At 46.7% G+C, this 24,438-nt stretch overlaps 1 protein-coding gene across 2 annotated transcripts in view; it reads right to left on the bottom strand.

Annotated features, from left to right (window-relative positions):
- The window catches only part of SORL1 (sortilin related receptor 1), a 115,555-nt gene that overhangs the window by 24,431 nt on the left and 66,686 nt on the right, over positions 1-24,438 (bottom strand). For both annotated transcript variants that reach the window (XM_081172432.1, XM_081172431.1), the window contains exons 20-33: positions 23,050-23,296; positions 18,186-18,324; positions 16,607-16,780; positions 14,967-15,080; positions 13,553-13,675; positions 12,552-12,671; positions 9,160-9,285; positions 7,479-7,586; positions 6,789-6,920; positions 4,753-4,884; positions 3,687-3,821; positions 3,422-3,577; positions 1,309-1,458; positions 54-182 (exon numbers count right to left, since the gene is read on the bottom strand). In XM_081172432.1, coding sequence (XP_081028558.1) covers positions 54-182; positions 1,309-1,458; positions 3,422-3,577; positions 3,687-3,821; positions 4,753-4,884; positions 6,789-6,920; positions 7,479-7,586; positions 9,160-9,285; positions 12,552-12,671; positions 13,553-13,675; positions 14,967-15,080; positions 16,607-16,780; positions 18,186-18,324; positions 23,050-23,296 — 1,985 coding nt within the window. The remainder of the gene's footprint in view (positions 1-53; positions 183-1,308; positions 1,459-3,421; positions 3,578-3,686; positions 3,822-4,752; positions 4,885-6,788; positions 6,921-7,478; positions 7,587-9,159; positions 9,286-12,551; positions 12,672-13,552; positions 13,676-14,966; positions 15,081-16,606; positions 16,781-18,185; positions 18,325-23,049; positions 23,297-24,438) is intronic.

The following is a 24,438-nucleotide window of genomic DNA, read 5'->3' as shown; positions in this document are numbered from 1 at the left end:
CACAGTAGATGTTGCAAAGGGTCTTATATGTCCAGCAGGGCAGCATGACTTACCGGTACAGTTTCCTTCGTCGCTACTGTCTGAGCAATCCAGGAACCCATCACATCTCTCCGTCATTGTGATGCAAGCCTCTCCATCTTCACACTTGAACCCATTAGGGCACGACAAGGTGCTGTGAGTAGCTGGAACACAGAAGAATAAGGCCATGCACACATTACCATTTACTCTGCCTGCAATGCGTTCCCACCTCCAGTGTTTGAAGCCGAGTACGCATGACGTTAACCACAATCCACAAATATCCCATAGTTCCTTGAGAAATACTTCTGTTTGGTGTACAGGTAAGGGTAGAAGTGTTTGGATTTGATATCCCGCTTTATCATTACCCAAAGGAGTCTCAAAGCGGCTAACATTCTCGTTTCCCTTCCTCCCCCACAACAAACACTCTGTGAGGTGAGTGGGGCTGAGAGCCTTCAAAGAAGTGTGACTAGCCCAAGGTCACCCAGCAGCTGCATATGGAGGAGCGGAGACGCAAACCCAGTTCCCCAGATTACGAGTCTACCGCTCTTAACCACTACACCACACTGGCTCACACTGGGTAAAGGGACCCCTGACCGTTAGGTCCAGTTGCAGACGACTCTGGAGTTGCAGTGCTCGTCTTGCTTTACTGGCCAAGGGAGCTGGCGTACAGCTTCCGGGTCATGTGGCTAGCATGACTAAGCCGCTTCTGGAGAACCAGAGCAGCGCACGGAAATGCCGTTTACCTTCCCGCCGGAGTGGTACCTATTTATCTACTTGCACTTTGACATGCTTTCGAACTGCTAGGTTGGCAGGAGCACGGACTGAGCAACGGGAGCTCACCCCGTCGCAGGGATTCGAACCGCCGACCTTCTGATCAGCAAGCCCTAGGCTCTGTGGTTTAAACCACAGTGCCACCCGCGTCCCTCAAAACAAGATGTGTACAGTTGAAACAGTCATTGCATATGTGCAAATGACAGCACAGGTCAGATGGCGGCATCAATGAATTGAGGTTTGGGGACGGGGGCGTTGCAGGCACAGGGAGACAAGTCGGGTAAATGTTCCCTTCCCTATCAACAGCAAGCAAGAGGACTTCACTTGCAGATTCAAACCTCTCCCTAGGAGTGAGCCATTGCTTGGATATCCACAGGTACCTGTGGCCCTTGTGCCTTGTGCATAAACAGCCAGAGAAATAAAGAGGCCGGTTTTGCACAATCTGAACCAGAGTTTGAGGAGGGGCGATGACAAGCAGCCAGGGGTGCTCTGCTCAACACAATCCCAATAAGCACTTACGGCAGTTCAGCTCATCAGTGCCATCCTGACAGTCTCTCAAGCCGTCGCAGCGCTTCCAATTTGGGACACATTTCTTCATCTGCTGGCACTCAAACTCAAATCGACTGCAGCGTCCGGGGACACTGGGCGATGTTGAAGTTGCACCGATTGCTGGGCAGGCGGGGTAGAGAGAGAAGCGTATTTTTTAAAAACCCACATTAGAAGCAAAACTAGATTCTGCATCTTTTATGTGCATTTCACTTTTATGGCTTTCACTGGTCCAAAAAAAGAAAAAGTTGATTCGCTTTCCTTACCACCAGATGGCAGCCTCTGCCTGCCATGAGGGATGAGGACAACCTACAGCAGCCTCAAAAAAAGCTGAGCCAAGACTTCGTCCACCCTGCTAATGGGCTTCAGAAGGCTGGAGTGCTACTCCAGAGGAACCTCTGCCCCTGTTGCCACCTGCTGCTCCCCTAAGTCAGGTTTCCAAACTTACTTCCTTCGGGGAAACGCCTTCTGCTCCAGAACCCTAGCACACTTTTCGGAATCGTTCTAAAGAGCTCGCTTAATCCATACCGGGCACTGAACAGACCCATGTGAACGAAGAGCAAATCTCAGGACACACCCAGGCCACGGAGTGGTTTAACAACCTGTCCCTCTTCCCAGGGAAGTGAATTGTAGCTCTAGGAGGTGGGGAGCTCCTAACAATTTTCAGCATCCTTAGCAAACTAGAGCTCTCAGAATTACTGGGTGGAAAGCTATGACTGTTTAAAGTGGCGCCATAGCACTTTAAATGTATGGTGTGGACGTGGTCACGTGGCCCCAGACAGACTTTTAGGGTTGCATACTGCAAGGAGATGTTAATGGTGGAGCCAGCCTGCCATTCCCGATCGGCTCAGGGAATCCCTGGACAAGCTTCTGAGCATGCCAGCCCCTGCCTTCAGTGCTCTATATTGTGGGATGTAACAGCACAAAAGCAGTCAAATACAACATTTCCTGTTTGCCCAGAGTGGACACACAGGGGAATAATAATAATAATATTAATAATTAATAATAATAATTAATAACAATAACAATAACAACAACAACAACAACAACAACAACAACAACAACAACAACAACAATAATAATAATAATAATAATAATAATAATAATAATAATAATAATAATAATAATAATAATTTATTATTTATACCCCGCCCATTTAGCTGAGTTTCCCCAGCCACTCTGGGCGGCTCCCAATCGAGTGTTAAAAACAATGCAGCATTAAATATTAAAAACTTCCCTAAACAGGGCTCCCTTCAGGTGTCTTTTAAAAGTCATATAGTTGTTCATTGCCTTGACATCTGGTGGGAGGGCATTCCACAGGGTGGGCGCCACTACCGAGAAGGCCCTCTGTCTGGTTCCCTGTAACCTCACTTCTCACAATGAGGGAACCGCCAGAAGGCCCTCGGCGCTGGATCTCAGTGTCCAGCCAGGAGGACTTCCTGTCACACCTGGTCTGGAGCATCCTCCCCCTGTGTTTGACCAGGTAGATGGGTGTGACCCTAGCAGACCCTACAAAAGGGCTGGTCATGCAGCCATCTTCCTTTTTCGCCTTATTCCATCTTGCCTTTTGCTGTGTGCTGGCTCTCATGGGCTTGCCCCACCCAGCAGCACATGGGCTCACCCCTCACAGAGGATGAACCCACGCTTTTCTTTGTAACTACAAGCTAAAGACTGCCTTCAGGAGCATACTGTAAACTGAATGTAAGTAAACCTTACCATTACTTTTAAAAGAAAACTGTTGTGTCATTATTGTTTTCAAGAGGGAACTATCCAATCTGGACAAGCCGGACTGGATTGCTAAACTCAAACGGTTCTAACGAATCCATCAACTAGCTACTTGCAATGTACAAGGGAATGCGCTCTGCTACTAGCTCACTAGCGTGAGTGAGGAAGGATAGGATTTAATCAATATATCCTCTCCTACTATCCTCAACACTCCCACACATATGACCCCTTAGCTTTCTCCTCAGCCCCTTTTCAATGCAATGTAGACCACAAGCCCAGTGTGGGGCGGGGGGGGGGGGAGGCAGATGAAGAAGCTGTAGAAAAATTAAAACAGGAACAGCCCTTAGCGAGGGAGCCTTACGTGTCGTGGGGCAAGCATCCTCGTCAGAGCCGTCTGCACAGTCCCGGTATCCGTCACAAACCCAGCTGTTCATGATGCAAGCACCGCCATTGCACCGGAAGTGGTTAGGCGAACACGTGGCAGGGGCCAAGGTGGTGGCGGGGACGACAGCTGAACCTAAAATTAAACCGGTAAGACGGGATCTCATCAAGAACAGCCTAGGGCAACCTGACCGCGGGTCTAGCAAGTCCGCCAAACAACTCCTTCCTTTTGCTCACTTTCTTACCTCCGCAGGCCTTCTCATCGGACCAGTCGCCACAGTCGTTCTCTTTGTCACATTTCCACCTATTAGGGATGCAGTGCCCATTGTCACACTGGAACTGATAGTACCGAGAGCAGTTTGGGGCTTCGGTTGGGTTTTCTGAGGAGGACAAAGAGTTCCCATCATCTCCTGCCTACTAAGTGCAATTGAGTAAGCACAGAATAGAAGAAACCAAGGCTGAAACTGAGGCCTCATCAGCATTAAACGTTTAAAGCAGTTATCACGCCACTTTAAACAGGCATGAATGAATCCCGGGAGCTGTAGTTTGTTAAGAGTGTTGGCGGTTGCTAGGAGGCCCCTATTCCCCTCACAGAACTACAATTCCCAGAGTGCTTTAACAGTCAAGCTCTCTTCACAGGGAACTCTGGAAATTGTAGCTCTGTGAGGAATTGCAGGATTTCATTGCAACAATCAATGCAGATCTCCCAAGTGTTGCCTTCCAGCTAGATCTGCAATTTTCTGTGCAAGTACATGGGCAAGGGATCTGGCGTGTTTCTTCTTTTAGAGTGTGTTTACCTTGAAGTTCCATGGTAGGTAATGGAACTTCCACACTATTCTCTTGAAACGGAAGAATCTTGAGTTTTTCAGTGTTCCCTAAATGCTTAGCACCCTCCTAGGTGCTCTGCCCAAACACCTTCTCCAGAGTGACCCAGGAGCCAATCCTCTGGCTGGCTGCCTTCCTGTCACTCTGATTGGCACCAATCAGCACAAAGGGTGAGAATGCTTCATCTCATGCCGTTTAAAAAGCTCCCCTTTGATGCTGATTGGACGACTCTTGGATGATGGAGACAGAAACCCGGCTACAGAAATAGTAACGGATCTTCAGCCTCCTGCAACTACGGGCCATTACAGCACTGATGAGGAGACTGTGCCCCAAACAGGCCCAACCCTTGGGTTCTAGCTCCATAGGGGGCTGCTCCTCATCCATTTCCATTATCAGAGAAGAGAGAGAGAGGAGGAGGAGGAGGAGGAGGAGGAGGAGGAGGAGGAGGAGGAGGAGGATTCTTTTTTCTTTCCTTTTTCTACTCACCACAGTTCGCCTCATCGGAATAGTCCCCACAGTCATCCATGCCGTCACATTTCCACACCAAACTAATGCACACACCATTTTGACACCGGAAGCTAAACTGGTCACAAGTGTGGTGGAACTCAGGGTCTTGGGCTGCAAGTTAAAGAATTGATTTTGTTGTTTTAGAAACAACCACAAATGGCATTTTCCAAGTCTGTGCCTCCTTGGCGATTGCTGCCTCCTCCCCACCTGGCATATGTAAGAGCTGCAGTGATAAGGCAATGTTTTCATATTCCACCCCGTCACTGCCTCTTCCATTTGGTATACATGTGGACAAGGCAGAAGAGAGCCTATACCATGGGTAGGCAAACTAAGGCCTGGGAGCCGGATCTGGCCCAATTGCCTTCTCATTCCGGGCCGTGGACGGTCCCGGAATCATTGTGTTTTTACATGAGTAGAATGTGTGCTTTTATTTAAAATGCATCTCTGGGTTATTTGTGGGGCATAGAGATTCGTTCATCCCCCCCCAAAAAAAATATAGTCCAGCCCACCACATGGTTGAGGGACAGTGGACCGGCCCCCTGCTAAAAATGTTTGCTGACCCCTGGCCTATACAGTTCTTGCTGAGGCCGTGTTGGGTCCTCCCCTTTCAGCCTGAGCATTTGTACTATGCTAAAATACAGAGTGGCCCAACCCACCCTGCGACCCTCGGCAACGTCCAAGAAAAAAACATACTAAAGCCGTAAAAAAAATATTTTGTGTGTCATGAGTTGTTAACAAAAGCACATGCATCCGCTAGTGTACTCATTTTGCTTAATATTAAACGAGTCGAATCTACAAATTGGGTATTTTATGATATATGTTTAATTAAATATATTAATTGTCTATATTGTCTATATTAATTGTGCACATTGTGTTCACTGTATGTCAATTGCCTTGATTGTATGTATATTAATTAGGTGCATTGTGTATACTAAATGATATTAACTATACAGGGGTACCTTGGTTTATGAACTTAATCCGTTCCAGAAGTCTGTTCTTAATCCAAGGCGTGCTTTCCGGTAGCAGCAGGGGACTCAATTTACAAATGGAACACCCTCAACAGGAAGCGGAACGTGTTGTGCTCCCAAGGCAAAGTTCACAAACCAAAACACCTACTTCCGGGTTTACAGCGTTCTTAATCCAAGTTGCTCATAAACTAAGCTGTTCTTAAACCAAGGTACCATTGTACTGTGAACACTTTTAAATTTATGATATGGAAATTTAATTCAGGGTGTGGCACGCAGGTTCTGTGTCAAAGTACTCTTGCAGCCCACTTGGTATGAAAAGTTGGATGCACACCCACACCCCGTGATAACAGTTACTGTACAGCTTCCGGCTCACGATGAAGACTCCTTTTTATTTCAACAGTTTTCTCCTTCTGATTTTATGGTTAATTTTAAATGATTTTTAGGTTGTATCCCTTTTGTACTCTGCTTAGAAACTGCCATACTAAGCTATATATAAATCATTAAAATAAATAAATACTATGTGATTCTGCAATCACACATTACAAGCAATGGGGCTGAATTCAGCAACTGGGTTATCTAACACCTAGTGTTTATAATAGCACTTCAGAGATTGTTCAAAGGCTGCTTCGCATATATTATCTTCTTACCAGAACCTTGTAAGGCAACAGAGTATAGAGCTGAGCATATAGTGTAAATGTGAAATTTGCACCTGTGGCTTAGCCCACTTTTGCCTTTGGCCCCACCCACACGGGCATGTGGCCCCCTGGAAGCTTGCCCAGAAGAAAATGTCGCCCCGGGGCTGCAAAAGATTCCCTTCCTCTGCATTGCACTGGCTCAACAGCACAGAAACTGGAGATTCTGTAACATCTCTACAATTGTTTAATGAGAAAGCCCTTGGGGCTCTTTATTTCCAAGACAGGAAGGTTATATGAGAAAAGGCGGACCAGCTGCTGTTACGGAGTGCTTAATTACCATGGTGCCCAAGCCTTGCCCTGCTTGGAAGGAGAGAAAAAACAAGCAAAGCAAAACAATTTTAACAATGCTTACAGCATCCTGCATAGGCAGAGTCTTCATCTGAGCCATCTCGACAGTGAACGGTGCCATCACACACCATGGAACGCAGCAAACACTGCTGCCGATTCTTACACACGAAATCCATGTAGCGCGTACAGATGGGCTCTGCAGACAGTCAAGCAATCAGACAGAAAATAGAGAGTTTTAAAAGGTGAAGAGAACCAGGATTGTGTTTTCCTCCCCCCCTCCCCAACATGTCCTTTAGAATGGACTCTCCTTTTGCTATTTCCTTTGGCTCATCGCCTGCTCGTTCAGTGAATGGCCTGGTTGCATGTAGCAGTAAACCGTGGTTTAATAAAACCACAGTTAATTATTAGGCCGCTGCTTCACATTATGCATGAAGCCTGCCCAGGGTTTAAAGTGATGGGGCAATTTATCTCCTGACGTTCCTGGATCATTTCATTCATTTCATTTTTTTTAATTTGTATACCGTCTTTCTATCTTACAATACTCAAGGTGGTTTACAAGCTGAAGAAACAAAAAATGTACATCTTGTAACAATCTAATGCAATACAAAAATGTGATAATAAAACTTTAAAAGAGGCAACCTACATCAAAAAGGTAACATTCAACAATCATTAGAATAGTATTAAATAATAATACCTTCCTCACACCACCAATACCCCCTATCATCCCAGCGCACAACCCCACAGGCGCACTCACCACAATGCTCTTCGTCAGAGCCATCAGAGCAGTCGCGGACCCCATTGCAGCGCTTGCTGGAAGGGATGCAACCTCCGTTAGGGCACTGGAAGCCGTTGCACTTCTTCTCTGCTCAGTTCAGTTCAATTGTAATAACAGAACAAACACAGAAAACATTCAATGATGAACAACTTCCAGGGTGTGCCTCCATAGATCCAAAATGCTCCACCAAAGCGGGGCCAGGTAGAGAATTATATGGCTGGCATGAACATCAAGCCCAGACCAAGAGTGAACACACAAGACTTCCTTCACCAGGAAGGGTGAAATTGCAGAAATTGGATCACATCTATCTATCTATCTATCTATCATCTATCTATCTATCTATCTATCTATCTATCTATCTATCTATCTATCTATCACATTTATATCCCACTTTTTCTCCAAGCAGACCAACAACAAACCTGTGAGAAGCAGTGACTGGCACTAAGTCACTAAGTAAGCTTCACGGCTGAGTAGGGATTTGAACCCTGGTCTCCCAAGGTCCTCATCCAACACTCTAACCACTATACCACACTGGCTCTAACCAATGGCCCCTGAATAAAGGAAGAGTGTTGGGTTTTTCACAAGGTTCACCCAGGACTCCTCTCCTCCCATTCCCTAACCAAAGGATAAGAAACAATGGAACAGGAGGTTTTTTTAAAAAAACCACCCTGTTTCTACAGAGAAAGCAGGGCAGGAACTGGGGTGGAGTTCCTCCCACGTCACAAGGGACGGTGTCTAAAACAGCCTCTCCCAACCTGGTGTCATGCAGATATTGTTGGATATCCTTCCATCCCTGACCACTGACCATGCCGGTGGGAATTGGAAGCCAACAACTGATGGAGGGCATCAGGCTGGGGAAGATAGTCTTAAGGTTTCTTCCAAGACATTTGGAGTCCTTTTTAGGTGTACCTTAGAGGTGGGTGGATTGTGGATGTTAACAAAGACACAATGCAGGTCGTATCCAAGTTCCATCAAGTCTAGCACCTGGAGTCAGCACTACAGGAGTCAGCCTGATGCTGCTGGGAAATCAGCCGCAACAGCTGTTCAGTGGCATTCAGATGGACTGAGGTTTTGGGCCTAGGTCTTGGAAGATGGAGACCCATGCCGCCATCATTGCCAATAGGTAGACCAAACTATGCTGCAGTCCCAGCCAGTATGAAAAAAGGTCAGGGCTGATGGGAGTTGTAGTCTCACAATATCTGAAGGGTCAAATGTCATGGAAAGCTGGTCTAAATGCTGAGGTGGGAATGAGTGGGAGGATTACCTCACTCCACATTCTCTCTTCTGGAAAGAGACATGTGAAATCATACCTGGGATGGCCAACCCATAACTTGTTCCACACTTAGATAAAGGTAAGGCTGCACTGAATGAGTGAAACCTCCTAATAGGGCTGGTGTGGCCAACATGGCACCATCCAGATGTTTCAAACTGCAACTCTCATTAGCTCTGACCATTGGCCACGAAGGCTGGAGCACATGGGTGTTGTAGTCCAATAACATCTGGAGGGTGCCATGCTAGCTAACTCTGTATTAAGGGTCCTAGTCCTCAGCTAAACATCCCAAGACCTCCTTCTCTCCTCGAGTGTGCTGCGGACTGTCCATTTAGGCAGAGGGAAACCATCTTCCACCCTCCCCAGTGCAGCTGAGAGCCCCTCCCATACCACAGTTGGTGGGGTCCTCATCAGATCCATCTTGGCAGTCGGCGTCACCATCACACGCCCACCTCTGGGGGATGCAGTGCCCATTATGGCACTGGAAACTGGAGGCTTCGCAAGTGTGGTACACTGCTGAAAAGCAAAAACAGTGGAGACACCGTTGAGAGGTGACCTTAAGTGGTAAGAACACAGGAAGGTGTCTGACACCGACTCAAGAGCACTGGTCCATCTGGCTCTGGATTACCTACGCCCATCAGAAGCAGCTCTCCAGGGCTTCAGGAAGGAGTCTTTACCTGCCCTACATGGAGATGCCAGAATCAAATAACTGCACAATTGGAAGGGTCACCTAATTCAACTCCCTGCAATGCAAGAAAAACAGTTAAGGACCCCTTGAAAGATGGCCATCCAACCTCTGTTGGAAAACCTCCATTGAAGGAGAGTCCACCACCTTCTGGGGGAGTCCACTGTTGGACAGCTCTTACAGTCAGAAGGTTCTTCCCAATGTTTAGTTGGAATCTCTTTTCTTGTGATTTGAATCTACTAGTCCAGGTCCTACCCTCTGGAGCAGCAGAAAACAAGCTTACTCCATCTTCTATGTGACAGCCTCTTCTGATATTGGAAGAGGGCTATCGTATCACCTCTCAGATCTTCTCTTCTCCAGGCTAAACTTACCCAACTCCCTCAAACCACTTCTTATAAGATTTGGTTTACAGACCCGCGGTTGATTACAAGGAACCTTACAAGGGTATATTTTAAAGGTCTAACAGCCTACATTGCCACGTTTTCCTTATTTCATGATTTTAAATCTCTGCTGGGGTTCTCTCATCAAAGAGTACTTTCCCAAACGTGGATCTTGGCATCCAGGAATACTCCTTTTATATACCCCCCCCCGCCACTAAACCAACATATCTAAGGAGGCATGTTCAATGATGGAGAAGCTGAGCCAGCGCAAACCGCAACTCAGCAGGAGAAGAAAAATGTATCCTGTATATTGTGGGGTTTTGAGGTCTATATACTGAGACCTTTAGCAGGTGCCACAGGAGGAAGGCACAAGGCTGGGTTAAGGAAGCAAAAGCTGATGAGCTTTTAGGATTTCATATTGTCAGTGGGGGGAAAAATATTGCCAATATAGAAAAATATATTGCCAGGACTCTATTTATCAAGAAAGGAAGTAACGTTCGCCATAATTGAATTGCACGCTACTTACTGCCAACATGCAAGTGACGTGCTTCCTGATATTCTAAGCTGCTATGCTCTTCCGGCAGTAATATTCTATTAAGAATCACTGTGAAATGCAATTATTTTTGATAAGAGGCATGAATTCAGCCTGCACAGCCGCCAGATGAGCTGCTTCTAAAATAACTGCTATCCTCAGATAATTTCAAGCCAGGCTTTAACAAAATAACATTCCACAACAACAATGGTCTTTTCAGAGTGGGCTGCTGTCCTATCACTCTTGGAAACTCGCAAGAAAGATAAGCCACTGCAATGTTATGTATGTCCCTCGAGGAGTACCTATGTCGTGACAATACCAGTTGCTCCATCCTGACAGCCCTCAGGGACGTGAAGACAAATACAGTCAAGTGAGAGCCAATAAAATATCTTTGCTCAATTCCAAATGGTGGTTTCGACCTACAGAGCCTTATAATATCAGGCTTCGGGCCCTGATATCTCAAGGATCAGCTCTCCCCAGATGAACCAACCTGGACCCTGTGATCATCACTGGTGGTCCATCTCAGTGTGCCACCTTCATGGGAGGTCCAGAGGATGGCAACATGAGAAGGGCCTTTTCAGTGGTGGCTCCCTGCTTGTGGAATGCTTTTCCTGGGCAGGCTCAACTAGTGCCATCTTTATCTATTTTTATGTGCCATGAAAAAGCTTTCCTCAGGCATTTGGCCCTTAATTTGAAGTACCTTGTGGCCTCTTTTAGTGGGGCAGGATCTGTTGAGACCTGTCTTTCATTTGCACAGACAGTGTTTCTTAGGTTTTCATTCGTTGCGTTTGTTGAAATTGGTTTTGGTATTTTCTATTGAAAGTCGCTTTGGGTGACTTTCGTGAGGGAAGTGACTAGTAAATAGAAATCGTGATAGCTAAGCAACATTGTGAGGAGCGACCACAGTTCTGTGACGGGGCACTCAGTTTGTTATGCATGCAGGTTCTTCAAAGGCGGGAAATTCTGAGGTTTCAAAGGAAGACTTTGTCCCTCCTTTCCCACAGAGGCCACAGTTCGCTTCCTCCCTTGGTTCAGAGCATACCTACTTAGACACAGCTCTTCGCCTGTCTCTCTCCTCCCCTCAGGCTTTTAAGTTATTTTCTTCCCTCCCTCTTTCTTCCAGCTGTGCCCCAATTCACCAGCATCAAATACAAAAAGCAATAGCAGCCTAACTCCTCAGCCTCCTCTTTCCCCTCAGAGCTTATCTTTTTCCTGCCCTTTCCCCCCTTAATGCCTTCATGGCAAAAACAGTGAGGAAAACATCAAGGCACTGATTTCATGGGGGGGGGGGCAAAGGGGAATTATTTTGCTGCTGAGGGGGAAGATTCACTCTCTTCACCGGCAAGAGACTGATAATTCCGTTGCTGAATTCTAATTTCTCCCCTCTTGTGTAGAAGTCAAGAGGTGTGCAGAACAAGGGTGTGTGTGTAGAATATTTTTTAATCCTGGGGCTAGAATTCAGTGCTTAAGCCCTGGCAAATTTGCTCTGAATAAGTGTTACCATTCCTTCTTCTTACAAACAATTCTGTTTTCTCCTCTCCATAATTTCCTTGGACATGCATAGGTACATGTCCTTCCTAAGGGATGTATCATTAGTTTTAATATTTATGAACTGCCTCTCTGCCCAAAGACTTTAGGCAAGGTGCATCTCTGATAATAAAAACGTTACATTTCCTCAAAAGTTGCCAACCGGTTTTAAACACTGCAGGCAAAGACAGAAGAACAGAATTTACAAAAAAGGGGGGGACAACTGCAGTTGAACAGCATCAAAAGTGACAAAAAAGCGGTGCCACTGATTTTTTTAAATAAATAGTAACTTGGATAAAATATACCAGGGTGAGAATTAGTTGTAGTATTTGTAGTCTACTGTGTTATTGACATACTTTCCCTCCTCATAATACATTTAGAATGATGTGCAGGGAATTTGTATTCAAAAAGAGAGGAAAAGGGAATCAAGAGTTATTTTATTTAATTGTTAAACTTCTATCCCACAAAGGAGAGGGATAGAAAAATCAGTATTTTGCCACTGAAGATTACCCCACAAGTGCAAAATAATTCTCCAGTAGCTTTTAACAAAAAAACAAACAAAATATGTGGTCAAACCAAAATGCTAAAGAGTAATCAGGTCATTATCAATTCCCACCAAGGATTTATTGCTTGCATAAAATGGGGGGAAAGAGCTCACTAGTGCAGTTTGCTTCATCAGACCAGTCTCGGCAATCGTTATCCCCATCACACTTCCATGACAGGCGAACACACATCCCTGAGTTGCAGCTGAATTCATCCTCGCGGCACTGGTGGGTTTCTGCAAACATGGGGGCAGGGGGGGGAAAGACCCAGGGAAGGGAGTGTGAGAATTCAAATACAAAGTACTGAGTTATAGTGAAAGAATGGGTTTCTTATCCTAGTTATACCGTTTTCCTACTGATGGGGCAGCTGCTTGCAGGGACCAGGTAACACCGGTCCTAAAGGATCTCGACTGGCTCCCAGTACATTTCTGAGCACAATTCAACGTGTTGGTGCTGGCCTTTAAAGTCCTAAATGGCCTCAGCCCAGTATACCTGAAAGAGCATCTCCACCCTCATCATTCAGCCCGGACACTGAGGGCCTCCTCCAAAGGTCTTCTGCTGGTTCCCTCACTGAGAAGTAAAGTTACAAGGAACCAGGCAGAGGGCCTTCTCGGTGGTGGTGCCCGCCCTGTAGAACGCCCTCCCATCAGATGTTAAGGAGATAAAGAACAACGCAACTTTTAGAAGACATCTGAAGGCAGCCCTGTATTGGGAACTTTTTCATGTTTGATGTTTTACTATGTTTTTATATGTACTGCAAGCCACTCAGAGTGGCTGTAGTAACCCAGAAGATGGGCAGAATAGAAATATAAAAATAAGTAAAATAAATGAATAAGTGAATGAACAACAACAACACAGAGGCAGGGCAGGGCGGGTGTGTGTGTGTGTGTGTAATACCTGTGCCATTTTGCCTCTTTTTTCTGCTCCTTTAAGATGTGACAGCCACACCTTCACGGCAGCCATTTTGTGACTGGCGCCCACAGTGCACTTCCCCAAAATTTCAAATTCTCCTGCTGGCCCAAAAAGGGTTGGCAGACCCTGGGTTACGCACTGCCTAAGCAGCAAATCCATCATATGTGCAAAGAGCCCCTGAGATGTACAGTGCTGGCACACTTACCGCAGTGGCTCTCGTCACTGTTGTCTCCGCAATCATCCTCCAGGTCACACTTGTAGGACAGCGGGACGCAGGTCCCCGACTCGTGGCACCGGAACTGAGTGTCAACATCACACACAGTTGTTGCTATTGGGAGGGGAGGAAAGAGCAATATTTGGAGAGCCTAAATGAGTCACCACGAGAGGCCAGCAGCTTTATTAAATAAACCCAGGCAGTCGAAGCGTGTTTCTCCTTAGCCTGGCAGATAGTGGGGAGCCATTCCATGTGGCCATCCTTAAAATTTCCCTGTCTGAACTGTGTCTTGGACATGCCATGATCTACAACGACTCTGTCCCCAATCTTGGCAGAGAGCCAGAGCAAAGTTGTAGCTGTGGGACCAGAAATTCAGTTACCATCATCTGCAGGTAAAGGATTTCATTTGACCGGGTTCACAAAGACCTCAATTGGAACCCTGGAGAGCTGCTGCCTACCAGAGCTGGAAGACACAAACACTCCAAGCTACATCGGTGGTTCAACTTTTGCAGTCCGCAAATTCCAAATTGAGACAAATTCCAAATTGAAGCAGACTTACCACTGCTTCAATATTTTTTTTAAAAAAAGAAATATCTCATTCTCTTTAAAAGTGCTCCTAAACTAAAAAGGAGACTACCCCATGTGGCCTAAGTCAGCCGTGTGTTCGGAGGCTGCAGCATGTCTGACTGGAAACTTAAAATGGTGACAGCACCCGAGTCCCCCTCTTGAAGACATCTGACTCCTTGTGTGCTGTGGATGAGATCTATGATGACAGGCCAGGAAGAGTTGCAGCAGCAACACTAACTATAAATATGCTCAGCAGAAGTCTAACCAGTGCTGAAGCAACATCCAATATTGCCTGTGCTGCTCGTCTGTGAGTTCCCGTCATAACCTGAACTTTAAGACTCATTGAACAGTTCCTGGTAAGGCATCAAGGATATCAAGCCACACAACAGCGCTGGAAGAATTAGGACACTCAGCACATAGAACTGCACCTGTATATATTACAGTGGACGCTCAGGTTGCGAATGTGATCTGTGCAGATGCACGTTCACAACCTGCAGCGTTTGCAACCAGCAGCGGCGCATCTGCGCACGTGCGGGTTGCGATTCAGCGCTTCTGCGCATGCACAAAGCACAATTTTGTACTTCTGTGCACATGCAACCACCGAAACCCGGAAGTAACCCGTTCCGGTACTTCCAGGTTTCAGCGGGTCTGTGACCTGAAAAAACGCAACCTGAAGCGTCTGTAACCCGAGGTATGACTGTATATGTCTTTCCTGCTCCTCTCACACCTCCCTTTCCTCTTGCCAAAAATCAAAAAAGCTTCTCAAGAAAGGGAACTGTTTGGTGTATGCTCCCGTGCAAATCAACTTGAGGGAACCAGAGCGGCGACGCTGACTTACGGCAATTCTTCTCATCGCTCATATCCCCGCAGTCGTTGTCATTGTCGCACTGCCAAATGCTGTTGATGCAATTCCCGTTCGAACATCTGTACTGGTTGGAGAGACAGGTGTTTTCTGGTACACAGTGGCAGAGAAGGGCAGGTGAGGAAACCAGCGCAGACAAACAAAAAATTAAAAGGAAAGTACAGCCAGGCTTCAATGAACAATGCAGTGTTAAGAAGCCAGATCCCAGCACAGCACAGTATGTCACATCCAAACCATACATTTAAAGCGCTGTCATGCCACTTTAACAGACATAGCTTCCCCCAAAGGATTCTGGGCGCTGTGGTTTGTTAAATATGCCAAGAGCTGCTAGGAGACCCCTATTCCCCTCACAGAGCTACAATTCTCATAGTAGTTTGGGACTTTGGCCCCTCACTGTAGACAAGGGGCAGGATTTAGCCCTGTAAGAGAAATAGCACAACAGCTTGGGACCAGTTTACCTGAGAGTTGCCTTAGCCCAAATATGCCTACTCGACTGCTCTGATCTGCAGAACTAGCATGGCTACAGGGGCTGCATAATGATCATTTCACATTTGTAAGGAATCAGTCTTGTAATGTGGCAGCACTCAAACTTTGGAACTTCCTGCCTACTGACATCAAGCAGTCGCCTTCACTGTACTCGTTTGGCGCCTGCTAAAAACATTTTTAGGAAAGCCTATCCAAGCCTCGGCCCAGTATACCTGAATGAGTGTCTCCACCCCCAGCCTGGACACTGAGGTCCAGCTCCGAGGGTCTTCTGGCGGTTCCCTCACTGCGAGAAGTGAAGCTACAGGGAACCAGGCAAAGGGCCTTCTTGGTAGTGGCACCCACCCTGTGGAACACCCTCGATCAGATGTCAAGGAAATAAAAAACCACCTGACTTTTAGAAGACATCTGAAGGCAGCACTGTTTAGGGAAGTTTTTAATATTTGATGTTTATCGCTTTTTATTTTATTTATTATTAATATTCTGTTGGGAGCTGCCCAGAGTGGCTGGGAAAACCTAGCCAAATGGATGGGGTATAAATAATAAATTATTATTATGATAGAAAGCTGTCAGGTGTTTTAAACTGCTTTTTAGCTTATTGTTTGATTTAATTGTTTCTGAAGGTTTTTTATTTTTTTATTTTTTACTGCTAAATTGATCGTTTTATTCTCTTCATAAACCTGTTTAAGGTTTGCTTGGTTTTTTTTACCATTAAGAGGTATATACATTTTATGAAATAAATGAGTATGTCTAGCACACATTTACTGTATGTATAGCACACAGTAACTGTTACGGGTACTCTCCCGGCAAACTCTAGGAATTGTAGTTTGACAGGCTTCCACAAAGCCCTAGCTCAGTGTTTTCTAAACATGGGTCTCCTGCTGTTTTTCTGGACTGCAACCCCCATCATTCCTAGCTAGCAAGATCAGTGGTCAGGGATGGTGGGAACTGTAGTCCAACAAAAAGCTGGAGACCCAAGTTTGGGAAACACTGCCCTAGCTCTTCCTAACAGCTAACAGAACTACACTTCCCGGTTTCCCTTAAGAGAGAGTTACTGTTAATCCTGCAGTGCAGACATGCACAAACAGAAGAGATGCACACATCACATCAGAGTGTGGAGGTGTGCTTCTTACCTTCCTTTACACAGGTGCTGTTCTTCAAGAGATACCCAGGCGGGCAATCGCATCTCACTTCCCCAGATGGGAGCACATGGCTGGCAACTCCCTCGGGGCATTTACAGCTTCGGCTGTTGTTTGATCTTGGGAGGCACAAAAGGCTGCAAGGCTTAGAGATGCAAGCATTCTGCCCTGTCCAGAAGAAGGAGAGAGACACATTGTAAAATCCTGCAGCTTCCAGAGATCGTCCTTCAGGATAATCCATTGAGTCATTATTTTATTTCCATCAACAGTGGGGGGAAGCATTTGCAGCCCGAGAGCCACATTCCCTTCGGGGCAATCTTCCAGGGGCCACTCGGGCAGCAAAAGTGGGCGGGACAATAAGGTTACCGTATTTTTCGGCATATAAGACAACCCCCAACTTTTCCTGTTAAAATACAGAGTTTGGGATATACTCACCGTATAAGACTACCCCCGCCTGCAGCCAACTAGAGGCAGCCCCCCAACCTAAAGCCCGCCAAGCGCCACCCACCGAGTGCCGCCAGGGCAGAGCGCGCTCCCCTCCGCTGCCTCTGCCATCACAGCAGCAGCAGCCCAAGGCGAGCGAGCCCCAGTCAGCCGTCCAGCAAAGCGGCGGGCTGCACTCACCAGCTGGTAGTTCTGGCAGTTGTGGGGATGCCCAGCTCCTTGGAGCCCTGGCCGAAGCCGCGCCCCACCTTGCCGCAGGAAGGGGAGGCTGCCACAGCTGCTACTGCTTCGGGATAGCTGCCTGCTATCCGGCGATTCCCATGGTGGCAGGGCGGGTGAGCGAGCGAGAGGGCAAGGGCTTGGAACGGAGTGGGTGGGAAGCCGCTGCCTGGCTGCCTCCCAAGCAGCCGCAGCCCCACCACCTGCCACAACCATACCCAGCGTTTAAGACGACCCCCAACTTTGGAGATGATTTTTCGGGGTTCAAAAGTCATCTTATACGCCAGAACATAAGGTACATTTTACCGTTGTGCAATAGGCTAGTTTCTACGCACACAACCTTCTCTATCCTCCATCCAGGCATGCAAGATGGATTTTCGTAGTTCAAGGGCGCATTCCAGGAAGGTTAAAAACACTCAAGGAGGCTGCTAAGCAGGACCGGTGAGGGGTTTCGCAGAGGGAGAGTTCCGAGAGCCAGACAGAGAATTATGGAGGGCCACATTTGTCCCCCGGGCCTGCAATTCCCCACCCCTGGTTTAAATCAACAAGAGGCCTTCCATTTCAAGCTTCCATAGCAATGCATAAAAGAATTAAAATATTAACATCTCATCTGTAATGGGTATGCATGCACACACACACATACTAAAACAATGACATAAAATTGTGTGGAACCAAAACAGTCTAGTGGGATTGTGCATCCTCAGCGCTAACTGAATTCTGACTGACTGTGGGGAGGAGGAAGAAACCCTGGAGAAGAAGGAAGAAGGGAAAACAACCCAAAAAGAAGGACTTCGCCCTACAACTTTTTGTTGCAGGTCCAACCTTTGTACGCCAAGGTTTTATTTCTCTTATCCAGGGAGATCATGAAATGGAATAAACAGAACCATGATCGTCAGCGGTCAAGAAATACCTGCTGTCTTTCCTCGGTAGAAGATCTTCATGTCCATCACACCATTGAGATGCTCAACCAATGTCTCCATTTTGGACCCGCTGTGTTTGGAGGCTCTGAAAATGCTCAGCTGTGACCAATCGTTCCAATAGATTTCATTCTGAAAAGCAAACCTCTTATCTTTTAAGCAATAACGTTTGATGAGAATCGCAACTGCAGATAAGCTAAAACACACACACACAAATGAAACCAAGCAAAGCAAGTACCATTTAGATATATGAACGCAACAATAATACTTAACATTATATTATGAATTTCAAGTGTCACGTACATTATCTCAAAATAAAAAAATTCCTTCCAGTAGCACCTTAAAGACCAACTAAGTTAGTTCTTGGTATGAGCTTTCGTGTGCATGCACACTTCTTCAGATACAGAGTTATCTCAGTTATCTTTAAAACAGCTCTGCAATGTAAATCAGTGTTGTTATCGCCATATTATAGATTGGGGACTGAGGCTTGGCTGAGGCTACCTTATGAATTTGTGGGTGAGATGAGATTTGAGTCAAAGCCATCCCAGGTCACTGCTTGTACACCGAACCACTACACTGTGCCACTTCATTCCATTGCACTACTTTTGAGACTGTAAGAGGGAGGGTTGTATCTCAGCAGCAGAGGGTCTGCTTTGTATGCAGAAGGTCTCAATCCATAAGGCAGATGGAGAAAGCTTGCTTTCTCCTGCTCCAGTGGGCAGACCTCAAACCAAAGGCTTCAAGCTACAACAAAGGAGATTCTAATGAAACAGTAGGTAGAACTTTATGATGGTCAGAGCTGTTTTAGAGTGCCTTGGAAGGTGATGGACTCTCCTTCTTTGGAGGTTTTTGGCAGAAGCTGAATAGTCTCGTCTGCCATGGATGCTTTAGTTGAGATTCCTGCATTGTAGGAGGTTGGACTAGATGAGGGGTCCCTTCCAACTTTATGATCTTATGTCCCGGGTCCAATGCCTGGCATTTCCAGGTTGGCCTGAGTGTGAATCCTGTTTCAAATCCTGCATACAGCTGCTGCCAGTCAGCCTGGACCAGGCATAAGCAAACTCCGGCTTTCAAGATGTTTCGGACTACAATTCCCATCATCCCTAGCTAACAGGACCAGTGGCCAGGGAGGATGGAATTGTAGTCCCAAACATCTGGAGGGCCGGATTTTTACCTATGCCTGGCCTGGACGATACTGAGCTAGAGGGACCAATAGTCAGACTTAGTGTAAGGCAGCTTCCTATGTCCCTCTGGGATTCCTCCTTTCTCAAAATAATTAAACACGTTGTCGAGCTGGCTGCTCCAGAACCAGTCAGGGCCATGGCAGCCCCTAATCCAACTCAATCAATTACTGTTCCATTATCCTCTCCCTGACTCCATCTAATACAGCCTTCACAAATGTGATGCCCTCCAGATGTTAACTAATCCAAGGAATCGCAGAATCGTTCAATGGGAACAGAGCTTGGAGGTCAGGTAGTCTACAAACACAAATACACTAAGCAGGCATGGCCAAACTTGGCCCTCCAGCTGTTTTGGGACTACAACTCCCATCATACCTAGCTAACAGGACAGGTGGTCAGGGATGATGGGAATTGTAGTCCCAAAACAGCTGGAGGGCCATGTTAGGCCATGCCTGCACTAATGCAAGCCCTGCAATGCAGGAAAAAAGAGAAGAAGAGTTTGGATTTGATATCCCGCTTTATCACTACCCTAAGGAGTCTCAAAGCGGCTAACATTCTCCTTTCCCTTCCTCCCCCACAACAAACACTCTGTGAGGCGAGTGAGGCTGAGAGACTTCATAGAAGTGTGACTGGCCCAAGGTCACCCAACAGATGCATGTGTAGGAGCAGGGAAGCGAACCCTGTTCACCAGATTATGAGTCTACCGCTCTTAACGACTACACCACACAATTAAGGGTGTCTTCAATCACACTGTTTTGCTTTTGTTTTTTTATTTCAACATTTGCACGCTACCTCTCAGGGCAAGTCAGCTCAAAAAGCGGCTCAAGGCAGACTTAAAGCCATACAATTCAACGCAGCATTAACGCAAAGGAAGAAAGTGAGAGGTATTTACAATACAGTCGAACCAACGATGCATGTGATGCTTCCTTTTAAGCTGCAAAGGGATGGCGCTCTGCTGAACTCACAAACGTGAGGAAGGAAGGATGGTCTAATAAATATATCTCCTAGAATCTATACACGTCCCTACAAAAAAGGCCTTGGCTCAGCGATGCAAGCACATGCCTTGTGAGTGGAAGGGTCCCTGGGTCTGCCCCCAGCATCTCCAGTTAAAAAGAACTCAGAAATGGCTGGTGGAAGAGACTCTCCAGTGGGAACCCTGGAGAGCTGTTGCCAATCACAGCAGGCAACAGTGGGCAAGATGAGGTGGTATAAGGCAGTTTTTCCATATGCAAACAGAGGAGGAATTTCGCCATCAAAGCTTCCTGTTGGTATGGAGCAGGCAGGACCAAAACTGAGGAGAAGGAGGAGGAAGGGAGGTTCTTCCCACTGTAAGGGGCAAGGTAAAGGGTAAAGGGAAGCCTGACCATTAAGTCCAGTCGCAGACGACTCTGGGGTTGCAGTGCTCATCTCTCTTTACTGGCCGAGGGAGCCAGCATACAGCTTCCGGGTCATGTGGCCAGCATGACTAAGCCGCTTCTGGCGAACCAGAGCAGCGCACGGAAACGCCGTTTACCTTCCCGCCAGAGCGATACCTATTTATCTACTTGCACTTTGTCGTGCTTTCATCAAACTGCTAGGTTGGCAGGAGAAGGGACTGAGCAATGGGAGCTCACCCTGTCGCAAAGATTTGAACCGCCGACCTTCTGATCAGCAAGTCCTAGGCTCTGTGGTTTAGACCACAGCGCCACCCGCGTAAGGGGCAAAGCTGTACCTAATTTGCACATCCCTCCTCTATATTGATAAAAAAATCAGGACTGTGATGCTTTCACTAGACAAGCTCTGCAAAAAAAAAACCCCCGCAGATATTCTTGTTTAACAAGCAATATAATTGCCATATATTACTCTCAGTTCTCGCTGTGCTTGCAAGGACATCCTGTACAGAAGGACATCTTTTCTTTATCAGGTTGCCAGGGGCAACCCCACAACCTTGATCTGGACAAGGGTACCCAGAGGGGGATTGGAAACTGGCTGACTGGAACGTAACTTTTATGGCTTGTACACAAACATTAAACACTTTCTGTATCTATCCTGGGATCAATTAGTCCACCCTAACTGATTTCAGCAATAGCATTAAGGTTGTTAGTTATACCAATAGAGTGACGTGGGTTTCTCTGGGAGTGCCATGTCAATGCACCTTCCTTCCTATCAGGGCCAGCCTGGAACCAGAAGTGGATTGATCTCTTCAGAGGAGAGTGAGAGGGGACCCCATCGTGGGGGGTAGTCAACCAACAACTTCACCTCATCACCCCAGGATAATCTGCAAAACTGGCACCTATCCACATTTATTTTTTTCTGCATTTGTAAGAAATGGATTTTGACCAAACTGCAGGAAGCAGTGGAAGACAGAAGTGCCTAACGTGCTCTGGTCTATGGGGTCACGAAGAGTCAGACACGACTAAAAGACTAAACAACAACAAGAAATGGATATTTTTGTGTGAAAGCATCCACACTTTGGAACTCCCTGCCTATTGACATCAACCAGGAATCTTCACAGTATTCTTCTCAGTACCTGCAAACAACATTTTTGCTCAGGCAAGGCTCTCCAGATCTCTATAAGACCAACATGTGTTTTAACCTGCTTTTAAGCTCAACTGGTCTTAATTATATTTTGCTTTTTAAAAGGATCTGGTTTTTTAAAACTGCACTTCTATTGGGCGCTTATTTTCATTTATTTAGAAAACTGCTTGGATGTTTTACTTACAATCAAGTTTACTTACAATATACGTTTCGAAGGATAGATAGATAGATAGATAGATAGATAGATGATAGATAGATACATAGATAGATACATAGATAGATACATAGATAATGCTGCATCATTCCATGAATCTGCACAACCAGGGGGACTTCTGCCATCAATCCAATGAGCAGAAGGCCAAAGTAGACAGGAGAAAGGTGGCTCTACATTTAAGTTGCAGGTTTGTTTGTTTTTAAACGCAAATACTATCAGCCAGAGAGGGCAGATAATTAATGGTCTCAGGGCATGCATTGGGTGGGTGGGATTTTAAGCCTTTCCTCCTCTGCTGTGGCCCAGAAGAAAATCTCTTATCTGAAGCTATTATATATATATGTCATGATGGCTACATTGCCACCAGTATCAGAGACAGAATGCCTCAGAATGCCAGTTGATTGGAAATATGCTAGCAGATTTCCTGATGGCATCGGGTTGGCCACTGCTGAGAACAGGATGCTCGGCTAGATGGACCATTGGCCTGGTCCCGCAGGTTCTTCTTACATCCTTATGTATTGGGAGGAAAATTCACCATTGGTGCCATGTGTGTTTCAATTCAAGAAACGGTGCCGAGTCTGAACTGACACCCAGGCTAGAAGGCACAGACTATTAGCTGTCTTGTTCTGACTGCATCAAGCATTGTCTGCACTGACTGATGGCAGCTCTCCAGGGTTTCAGAAAGGGGCATTTCCAGCTCTGCTCCGAGACACGGAAGATTGAAGCTGGGACTTTCTGCATGCAAGGTAGATAGATTGCTGGGCCAGGCCCTTCCCCTAACTCCAGCTCCCATCAGCCCCAGCTCAGCATGCTGGGAGCTGCAGTCCAACAACATCCAAAGGGCTACAGGATCCCCATCCCTTCTCCAGCCCAAGATTTTGGTCCAAGAGAGAAACATGTTGGAGGAATAAAAAACGAAAGCTTTAAATGAAGGCGCTCAGTGAATACCTTAAAAACAGCGATGGCGTAAGGATGCGGGAGGCTGTCCAGGATTACTGATCTCTGCAAGCCGTTGAAATCGATGCGCTCGATCCTGTCCATGTAGGCTTCCGTCCAGTAGATCCAGTGATCATCCACCGAAATGCCATTTGGCCACCTCACTCCCTCGGAGACAACGCAAGTTGGGGAAGAGCCGTCCATCTCACTGCGGTAAATGCCAGGCTTGGAGTCCCCCCAGTCTGTCCAGAACATCAGCCTGAGAAGGCAAATTACGGACGTTACAAGAGAATTATTGCTCTTCAGCACGTCCCTGGAGCAACCATAAGGAGCTGCCTTACCCCTAGTCAGACCTTCAGTGCACATCAGGGACAGAGATCCTGTGACTTTCCAGCAGCTGTTGGACTACAACTCCCATCATCCAAGATCACTGGCCATGCGGGCCAGGAGTGATGGGAAATGGAGTCCACCAATGGGCTACACTGACTGGCAGCAACAGTCAGACAGGGGCCTTTCCTAACCCTGCCTGGAGAGTCCAGGGACTGTACATGTATTAAATGCAAGTGCCCCATCACTGAACATCACCCCTTCCCTGAATTTAGGAGAAGGTCTCTCTTCCTGGTCAACGGAGAGAACTAACTTCCAACTTCACTAGAGGGAGTGGTTTTCCCTGTCTTTCCAAAACAACCCTGTCTCTCGGGCAAGGAGAAGCATCTGTTCAAGGGTCAGAGAGCTCCACTCTTTCTCTCTGTGCTGAGACTGCCCTCTGGACACAGTGGAGAAAAATGTACTCCCTGTTACCAAAAGCATTACTTTACACTCTGCATAAATGAATTGCACTCCGCGGTTACACAATCAATCAATCCAAATCTCTTTATTAAGGTCAATGAATGGCTGTTGTGGTTGGCATCTGTCTCGAGGGACAATGGAGTGCGCTTTCGGGGGTGAAATCAAACCACTGCATTAGCAGCACCGAAGTGACCTCCCCAGGGCGCAAGCCTGGGCAGGGTGTATGGAGCTCTTGTACTCCCCAGATGACCAGACCCGCCTCTCGGCCTCACTGATGTAGTCCAAAGGAAAACAGAGTGATAAGTTTGGCACCAGCAGGGCTGCAGGAGTTGCCAATAAGAGGCATACCATCAACCATCTTAGGGACTCCACTACAAATTTGTGTAGGGTTTACTCCTTAGCCTTTTCTTTCCCCAAAGATATCTCTCAAGGCAGTGGAGGGTTTAGGATCAGAGCTTTCCATCTTCTAGATGGGCTATCTTCCTAGGTTGATGAGCCCCATCTTCCCCCCTCCGCCCTCTAGAGCATGGGCAGAAACAGTCTTCTTGGTGGTTGGTCAAGAGACTATTGGTCTTGTCCACTCAATCTGCCAGAGCCTGTCTTCGCATGGAG

The sequence above is a fragment of the Podarcis bocagei genome, assembly GCF_964188305.1.
Source record: "Podarcis bocagei genome assembly, chromosome: 15".
Classification (NCBI taxonomy): domain Eukaryota; kingdom Metazoa; phylum Chordata; class Lepidosauria; order Squamata; family Lacertidae; genus Podarcis; species Podarcis bocagei.
The sequence above is the reverse complement of the archived record's forward strand: the minus strand, read 5'-3'. Positions and strand labels throughout refer to the sequence as shown.